Source organism: Trachurus trachurus (genome assembly GCF_905171665.1).
Source record: "Trachurus trachurus genome assembly, chromosome: 11".
Taxonomy (NCBI): domain Eukaryota; kingdom Metazoa; phylum Chordata; class Actinopteri; order Carangiformes; family Carangidae; genus Trachurus; species Trachurus trachurus.
The window spans coordinates 239,323-249,191 of record NC_139904.1 but is presented as its reverse complement, the minus strand read 5'-3'; the positions used below and the strand labels follow the sequence as shown (position 1 = coordinate 249,191).

General features: G+C 48.1%; 1 protein-coding gene across 1 annotated transcript; it reads right to left on the bottom strand.

The window, feature by feature from the left end:
• Positions 1-499: 499 nt before the first annotated feature.
• zc3h12ab (zinc finger CCCH-type containing 12Ab) lies at positions 500-9,189 on the bottom strand (the record flags this gene model as incomplete). The annotated part of the gene is made up of 6 exons (XM_083982290.1): positions 9,092-9,189; positions 7,756-7,940; positions 5,074-5,213; positions 2,355-2,589; positions 1,934-2,034; positions 500-1,398 (listed from the first exon to the last, which is right to left on the bottom strand). Exons 1-6 carry the CDS (start codon positions 9,176-9,178, stop codon positions 500-502), a joined length of 1,647 nt encoding a protein of 548 aa, XP_083838416.1. The 5' UTR covers positions 9,179-9,189.
• Positions 9,190-9,869: the final 680 nt, after the last annotated feature.

Genomic DNA, 9,869 nt, shown 5'->3' with positions numbered 1-9,869 from the left:
AACAGACCGTGACTCCGCCCCCTTTAGGAGACCAGGGGACCGTGACTCCGCCCCTTTTAGGAGACCAACAGACCGTGACTCCGCCCCCTTTAGGAGACCAGCAGACCGTGACTCCGCCCCCTTTAGGAGACCAACAGACCGTGACTCCGCCCCCTTTAGGAGACCAACAGACCGTGACTCCGCCCCCTTTAGGAGACCAACTGACCGTGACTCCGCCCCCTTTTGGACCCCCTCGAAAATGAGATGGCACATCTCAAGGGGCTATCCTGTAAAATAAAGTCAATAAAGACCGGCAGACCGTGACTCCGCCCCCTTTAGGGGGACCGGCACCTCCTCTAGACCGGCACCACCTCTAGACCGCTACCTCCTCTAGACCGGTATCTCCTCTGGACCGGTACCTCCTCTGGACCGGCACCTCCTCTAGACCGGTACCTCCTCTAGACCGGTACCTCCTCTGGACCGGCACCTCCTCTAGACCGGTACCTCCTCTAGACCAGCTTCACCTCTGGACCCGGTTCTGGCCCTGCAGCGTGAGGATCTCGGCCACGAGCAGCTGCGGGTCCATGATGTGGGGGAACCGGTCCATGGCGGTGTCGACCAGCTGAGCGCTGAAGATGGCCAGGAGTTTCTTGCGGACGACCTGTCGCTCCTCGGCGCCGCTGCTGGGACCCGGTTCCCCCCGCCGGCCGTAGACCGCCACGGGAGGCGCCGGCGCCCGGTACGGGTCGGACCAGAACATCTGGTGCTGGCAGCTGCTGACGGGCCGAGTGTAGGTCGGCACGCTGCGCGGCTGGGGGCCGCGGCGCTGGTACTGGGGCGGTCCGTACGGAGCGTCGTACGGCGTCGCGTCGTACAGCGTTGCGTCAGAGCCGAGTCCGCTGACCGGGCCGAGGCTCTGGTAGCGGCCGTGGTGCTGTAGAACCGGGTCGAGCGCCAGGCCGTGGTGCTGTAGAACCGGGCCGTGGGGGTCATGGGGGCCGTGGGTGCAGCAGCAGTAGCGCTGTTGGGCCGCGGGGTTCTGGCAGCTGAGGACCGGCGGGCCGTGGAGCTCCGTCAGGCTGCGGTCGATGGAGCCGAGTCCAGAGTCCAGCTGCTCCTCGGCGCCGGCCCGGCCTCGGTTCTGGTTCTGGTTGGAGCGCCGACCCGGCTGCTCCTTCCTGGACGGCGTCCGGCGGCCGGACCGATCCTTCTTCACGCCGTCCGGGCCCAGACTCAGCTTCCGGGCCATGTCCTCGACCAGCAGGAGGCTCTGACCCGGCGCCGGACTGGACCCGCTCGGCGCTCCGTTCTCAGGAAGTTTGGAGTTTTCACGGAGCTCGTCAGCGACGGAGCGACTCGACTGTTTCCCTCGTTCAGGATGAAGGAACTTACACTTCAGTCCGTAGGTGCATTTCCTCCCTGGAACGACACGGAAAACATGTTAGCTCTGTTAGCTGTTAGCTCTGTTAGCTGTTAGCTCTGTTAGCTCTGTTAGCTTTTAGCTTTGTTAGCTTTTTAATATCTCTGTTAGCTCTATTAGCTGTTAGCTCTGTTAGCTGTTAGCTCTATTAGCTTTTTAATATCTCTGTTAGCTCTATTAGCTGTTAGCTCTATTAGCTGTTAGCTCTGTTAGCTGTTAGCTCTATTATCTCGCTGTTAGCACTGTTAGCTATGCTATCTCTGTTAGCTGTTAGCTCTGTTATCTCTGTTACCTCTGTTAGCTGATGGCTCTATTAGCTGTTAGCTTTGTTATCTCTGTTAGCTGTTACCTCTTTTAGTTCTGTTAGCTCTGTTAGCTGTTAGTTCTGATAGCTGTTATGCTATTAACCATGTTCAACAGGTTAGCTTTGTGTCCTAGCATGCTGTAGTTCATTGATTAGCTCTGACGTGACTGAGAGACTGTAGACCAGAACCAGAACCAGGACCAGGGCCAGGACTACTGATGTGGACTCACCATAAGGACACTGCTGCTTCTTCTGAGTCTTGGGAAACTTGCGCAGGAAGTTCTCCAGAGTCGGTCCATGTCGACCCAGAGGATCGTCAGGAGGCATGAACCTGAAGGTCACATTCAGACGTCATGGACTCATTTTATTTATTGTTTTATTGGTTTATTTGGGTGGGACAGTGCACATTAATGGACATATAAAAACATGTAAATGTGCCGGATTGTAGCAGCTGGTGCTAGTTTCCATCCAGAGTCCCAGAACATAAAAACAGTACAGTGTCAGAACAACAACAACATAGTATTATAACAAACGTAATGCAGACAACACACAACTTTAACGAAATAAAACATTGACAATCACCGATCTGTGTGTGTATGTGTGTGTGTGTGTGTGTGTGTGTGTGTGTGTGTGTGTGTGTGTATGACTGACTTGTTGTTGACGAAGGAGAACATGAGCAGCCTCTCCTCGATGAAGCGCCTCCACTCGGGCCGCTCGGCCTGCAGGTCTCGGTACATGTCGTTGGACACGACGACGCCGTCGGTCTCGTAGGCCAGTTTGACGATGAACACGTCGTCGTTACAAACCACACGTTTCCCCGCGGAGCGCCGCGACGGCGTGAAGACCAGGATCTTCTTCCTCTCCAGGTCTCGTAGAATGTGCTGATCTGGAAACAAAGGTCGAGGGGTTTTTACTCTGAGCAATGAAACACATGGTGACCCCACTCTGACCTCTGACCTCTGACCTCTGACACTTCTTCTAGAGACGTCGATCTCAGTCCAGAATCTCAGCTCAGCATCTGAGACTGAAGCTGATACAGGTTTACTCTGAACGTGGCTTCACGTTAACGCTAACCATCTGAAACCTAGTGCTAATGCTCAACAGTTTACAAACTAAGAGTCTGTCTGTTTATTAAAGGGATACGCCAACATTTTTTTTCCGTGTCTTGCCTCACTCCCGAGTCCATGGCTGTGTTCGAAACCGCATACTTCTCCTACTACTCGTACTACTCATACTAACGATTTGAGTATGCAGTATGTTCACACTGCGCAGTATGCGATTTGCAGGAGGCGAGAAGTTCCCGGATGCATACTAGATTCGGCCGAAATGTTGAGTATACATCATGAGGTCACTACTCATACTCAAACTACCCAAGATGCAACGCAACGTGACGTCAAGGACCGCCTCTTCCTTGCCGCGAAAAAAAAAAAAAAAAAAGAACGGAGAAGGAGGAGCACGAGGTCGGTCCAAACGGCGTTTCCAAGCTAGCCACAGTGGGGACAGGTTCACTTCCTGTTTATAAAGTAAGAGCACTGACGTCATTGTAACGGCTTTCTTTATGGTCAATTGCAACGGGTGCTTTATTTTGACACAGAAACCGGAAGTACAGTGCTCACTACGGCTGGTTTTACTAACGCCAGAGAAGTCCGACTTCGTCCGACTAAAATTGTAAATAGGTGTTATTTTGTCATTTTTTCAACACCATGGGGATACGAAGTAGTACTTTCTCGCCTGAAAATGTTTCTAATGTTGCTGAAGTTATATATTTACAGAGTTTAGAGCTTAAGTGAAATCAGCTTCAGGGCGGCTGATTTCGGCTCGGGCAGGAGCGAAATGCATTGTGGGTTATCATAGTACGCAGCAGTGTGAACGCTCTGCATACTGTATGATCGATTAGTATGTAGTATGGAGTATGGAAGTATGCAGTATGGAAGTATGTAGTATGGAGTATGTGGTTTCGAACACAGCCCATGACCAGCAGATAGACACCATCCTTTCCACTGTGTGTGCAGTAACAAGGGAGATAGAGCCGTATCGCCGTAATTAGCTTAGGCTAACACTACCTATACACTTCCAGCGTTTGAGCTAAGCTAATTAGCGACTTTAGGTGGAGGCAGGCTAACACTACCTATACACTTCCAGTGTTTGAGCTAAGCTAATCAGCGACTTTAGGTGGAGGCAGGCTAACACTACCCATACACTTCCAGCGTTTGAGCTAAGCTAATTAGCGACTTTAGGTGGAGGCAGGCTAACACTACCCATACACTTCCAGCGTTTGAGCTAAGCTAATTAGCGACTTTAGGTGGAGGCAGGCTAACACTACCTATACACTTCCAGCGTTTGAGCTAAGCTAATTAGCGACTTTAGGTGGAGGCAGGCTAACACTACCTATACACTTCCAGCGTTTGAGCTAAGCTAATTAGCGACTTTAGGTGGAGGCAGGCTAACACTACCTATACACTTCCAGCGTTTGAGCTAAGCTAATTAGCGACTTTAGGTGGAGGCAGGCTAACACTACCCATACACTTCCAGCGTTTGAGCTAAGCTAATTAGCGACTTTAGGTGGAGGCAGGCTAACACTACCTATACACTTCCAGCGTTTGAGCTAAGCTAATTAGCGACTTTAGGTGGAGGCAGGCTAACACTACCCATACACTTCCAGGGTTTGAGCTAAGCTAATTAGCGACTTTAGGTGGAGGCAGGCTAACACTACCTATACACTTCCAGCGTTTGAGCTAAGCTAATTAGCGACTTTAGGTGGAGGCAGGCTAACACTACCCATACACTTCCAGCGTTTGAGCTAAGCTAATTAGCGACTTTAGGTGGAGGCAGGCTAACACTACCCATACACTTCCAGCGTTTGAGCTAAGCTAATTAGCGACTTTAGGTGGAGGCAGGCTAACACTACCCATACACTTCCAGCGTTTGAGCTAAGCTAATTAGCGACTTTAGGTGGAGGCAGGCTAACACTACCCATACACTTCCAGCGTTTGAGCTGAGCTAATTAGCGACTTTAGGTGGAGGCAGGCTAACACTACCTATACACTTCCAGCGTTTGAGCTAAGCTAATTAGCGACTTTAGGTGGAGGCAGGCTAACACTACCTATACACTTCCAGCGTTTGAGCTAAGCTAATTAGCGACTTTAGGTGGAGGCAGGCTAACACTACCCATACACTTCCAGTGTTTGAGCTAAGCTAATTACGGCGATACGGCTCTATCTCCATGGTTACTGCACGCACAGTGGAAAGGATGGTGTCTATCTGCTGGTCATGGGAAAAAAATGTTGGCGTATCCCTTTAACAGTTAATAAACATCTGCTGGTCCACAGCTGGATGTCATGCTGCTGGGATGGATCTAGGTGAGATCTACCTGTGATGGGGGCGTCGGGCCTCGGCTGCTCCTTCCTCCACGAGGGAACGAACACCGTCACGTCAGCGTGGCCGCGGCCCAGGAAGAAGTCCACGCTCAGCTGGATCCCCAGACAGGAGAAGACCTGCTTGTTCCCGTGGCTGAGGGACAAAACATCACGTCAGTCACAACTGTGTTGTAAACAGATGCACATGGCCAGGTGGAGCGGTGTCAAAGCAGCAGAGAAGTAATGGAGTGGGGGTTTTTTTCTCCCCAAGAAATGACCATGGAGAGCTGCAGATAGAGCCATTAGAAATGAATGCAACCGATTTTTAAAAATGTATTTAATTATGATGTTGTTTTATATGCAATAACTTACAGGCTTTATTAGTTTTAGTTTTAGGTTCAATATGTGCAAAAAGGTCATTTCAATAAGTTCTCAATAAACAACCAGTCCGGCCCTCGACTTGTACCAATTTTTAAATTTTGGCCCAGGGTAGGCTATATCTGAGTTTGACCTCCCTGGTCTAGAGATTAAAACTTTGTCTTGGACTTTCAACACTTTGGAGTGAATGATTGAAACATTACCTCTTGTTCAGTGACACTAAACTCTCATGTAGCAGTGGATGGTGTTTCAATGACGTCACAGATTTTGTGTTTCGATGGCGTCCGCCCAGTAAAACATCCCCACTACACCACCGGCTAAAAGCAACTCACTGATGTAGTTTATGAGTCACCAGTCTACAAACGTATCAACAGCTACTTTGTGGCTGTCTGAGGTGTTTGTGAGCAGACTAAGGACGACGGTCTCACACACGTCTCATCACACATCAAATTACTTGTTGTTTATTATCCATTACACACCACCACACCCAAATCCTGCAATAACTGTGCTGTCTTTCACACATCCCTCAAAACATCAAGTGGTGCTGTTGTTTTTGCTTTTATAAACTGGATTGAACTGATTTATTTATGTATGTAGGTTTTTTCTCTGTGTTTTTCTTTTTTTTGCTCAGTATGCATTGGACTTTAAATACATTGTATGAATTATTTTTCCAGATGTTTTTATCGTGAGCTTCTATTTGTTACGTGTTCTTCTATACAGTCGTTCCTGTGTGTGCAGCGTTCGTCCTCCATCTGAGACAAATAAAGAAACTTTGACTTTGACTTGGACTCTCTAACCGTGACCTTTGACCTAAGCCAGGACATCAGACACAGCCGTGACCTGTGACCTTTGACCTACGCCAGGACAGACACAGCTGTGACCTTTGACCTAAGCCAGGACAGACAGACACAGCTGTGACCTTTGACCTTTGACCTTACGTTGGTTAAACTACTGAGCTGTTGCCGGGAAACAGTCTGATCAGTAACATCATCACATGGTTTCCCGGCCGGAGCTGAGAGAAGTCGTCAGACCGGATCCTCAGGGGAACTCCTCGGCTGATTTGCATATTAGAGCTGTTCAGGGGCGTGACCCGACCGGTCCCGACTGGTCTGAACCGGTCCGAACTGGTCTGGACCGGTCCGGCTCTACCGTCTGGGTCTGGATCTGCTGCCACTGTACGTCTCAGTCAGTACGTTTACATGACACTTGAAAAAAACAAATTATTGCCTTAATCCGACTGGACAACTGAAGTGCAGGTAAACACCTTAGTCCGACTGAAATCTGAGTTGGAGAACTCCGATTAAGACACCCAGATAATGTGATTGGAATTAGATTTTCTCCGTCATGTATACACCTTAGTCGGAGTAGAACTGGACAATGCATGTGTTCATGCTTCACAACAGTAGAGACGGAGCAGAGAAGCTGCCCGAACCCGGCAAAGTAAAGAAAAAAAACCCAACATCAGCGCCGAGTCAATGTATTTCACACAGCGCCACCAGCAAGAAGGTTTTATTAGAGAAAGAGAGAGAGAAAGGAGAAAAGGAAGCCCGTATCCTATTCTCAGTGTGAATCCGGCCCAGACTGACGCGTCTGGTCGGGAACTGCAGTTGAGAATTTATTATTAAGCTACTAAGTTGTTTATATTCAGTTTTTTATGAGGTGACAGAAAAGTCAACAGGACGGACGGCGTAGTAACCTGCTGAAACAACGGGTGACGCCGCATGAGGGGGCGATGGACCCGTCAGTTATTACATTTTCTCAGTTGCATGTAAATTGAGACAAGGACAGAAGTCTGATTACAACCCAAAATCTAATTTTGAGCCGAGCTGGATGAAGCTCTGCATGTAAACTACTGACTGACTCATTTTCTGAACCGGTTCAGTTTTTGGACCAGTGACACTCGATGGATGTTTTTATTTTACTCGTCATTAGTTTTTGTGTTAATAAATACACATCACACATTCAAACACTAATTAACTAAAACCAACACACCGCAGCGGGGGGGGGGTCATCCTCTACAAAGAGCTGAATTATAACTACAATATAATGAGCTGTGACCTTTGACACGACAACGTGAGCTACAACAGTAACAGTCTCCAGAGAGTTGATGTGCAGATCATTTGAATGTATATGATGGAGCCACTGTTATTAATATTATTAGTATTATTATATAGGTGGGGGGGGGGGGGGGGGGGGGGCAGCTGCTGTGTAAAAACAGGCTGTACAGATAAACCTGCCTTGGCTTGCTGTAGTTAGTGTGTTACCATGGTAACTGATGTGGCAGGAAGTGGATGTGGTGATGAGTCAGAGTTTCTCACCTCATGGCCACGTTGCTGCCGTCGATGACGACCGGCCTCAGAGCGTCTTCGTCCTCGCTGCTCTGGACCTGGACCTGGACCCCCCCTCTGGGAACCAGCACGGACACGGTCGTCACGGGAACCGCCGGCTCGGCCTCTGGACCGGCACCGACCCCGACCCCGAGCCGCACCAGCTCCCCCAGAACCTTAAAGGGACAACCAGGAGTTTCTATTTGGTTATAAAGGTTGTAGGATACAAGGAAAGTTTTCTCCTGGGCTCAGAGCAGAGTGACTGACAGACCCGTGTTTCAGACCAAACACTCTATAGAAGTGATACAACTATTTAAGACTTATCCACCACTTTCCGGAGAATGCCGCTGGGTGTCTCCATGACGCTCCATTCCACCGTTACTGTATTGTTGATAGCATAGACTGGTTGATAGACATCGGCCGTGACGACTTTATTTATAATCATCACATAATTTTAATGAGAACAATACGGACGAGGTTTTAGCTTCATGTCACATTTTCACGTCACTATATCACCGTTGTGACTACTCTGATGTTTATGAAGTCTATAAAACGAATTGTTGAACAAACATTTTAGATTAGCTGGGCTAACCGTTAGCTGTTAGCCGTTAGCTGTTAGCAGTGTCAATAAACAATAACTCAATAAACGGCCCATGAAAAAAATATGTTTTCCAGCGGATATCCTAGTTCCAACATGACTGAGCTAACTGGAGTAGTTTCATGTCGTGTCCCACAACGGGAGGGTTTTAACAGCTGACGTCCTGATGTTAGCTTAGCTGCTGCTGTTAGCTGTCAGCAGCAGCAAAGCTAACAACTACGATAACCATGACTAATTACAAAAACGTGCACACAGAAATAGTAATGTTTGTTCAATAATTCGTTTTCTAGACTTAACAAACATCAGATTTAGTCAAAACAGTGTTGGCAGCCCGGAGCCCCCACATTTGGTGCCTACACCGGTGGCTAACGCTACCAGCTAGCCGCTCGCTAGAACCGGTGGCTAACGCTACCAGCTAGCCGCTCGCTAGAACCGGTGGCTAACGCTACCAGTTAGCCGCTCGCTAGAATGCTACTAAAACCCACTTCCGTTGTGGTGTGACGCAATGGATCATGGGAAAATAAAGTGGTGGATATTAACACAAACATTCACCTTACTTCTGCTTTATATGATTTGTGTGCATTTCTCTGTGTTTGTCCATGTGCATATTTTAAAGTGAATACTGTGATTACCTCTGAGAGAGTTTGTCGATATGAAATGTTCAGATTCAACACGTGTCGCTACGGTGCAGAGAAATAACACATACATGTGAAAACTAGAAAAAATAACCTTATCTGTGTCGCTGCAGCGGCCGAACTTCTGCTGCGCCGCCCGGACCTGTGCTGTGGAGTAGCCCAGCTTCTGGAAGAAGTCCATCTGGTCCTGGTCCTGGTCCTGGTCCTGGTCCTGGTCCTGGTCCTGGTGCTGGTGCTGGTCCTGGTCCTGGTCCTGGTGCTGGTCCTGGTCCTGGGGGGCCGGGCCGGGCTCAGGGTCACCAGGCTGCATGTTGTCAGCTTTCATCTCTTCTTATTATTCTGTGGTTCAGCGGCTCCTCATGACCTGACGACCTGATGACATCACACTCAGCTGATGTGATTGGTCCATCAGTCGATCAGCAGGAACCTGCAGTCAAGAGGCTTCAGAGACGCTTTGGAAAAACAAGAGAATATTTTTTTTTAAATGTATCAAAGCTGGAGGCACGACACACATTACTATAATAATAATAATAATAATAATAATATGTATTATTATTATTATTGTTGTTATGAAGCTGTAATGAACTGCATCTGCTGTTTAAATTAGATTAGATGCAACTTTATTGATCCCAAAGTAAATCCCAGGTTTGTCAGCTGCTCATTCACTATAAATAAAAAACACCACAGAATCAACATTAATAAATACATACATAGATAAATAAAACAAGTTAAAAGAATATAAGTTATAGTTTATCTTTCCCTGTTCAGGTTTTCTTGACAGTTTTTCCTCAGTGGATGTGAGGATCTAAGAACAGAGGATGTGTTATCGATGCTGTGTAAAGACCTTTGAGACAAAACTGTACAAATAAACT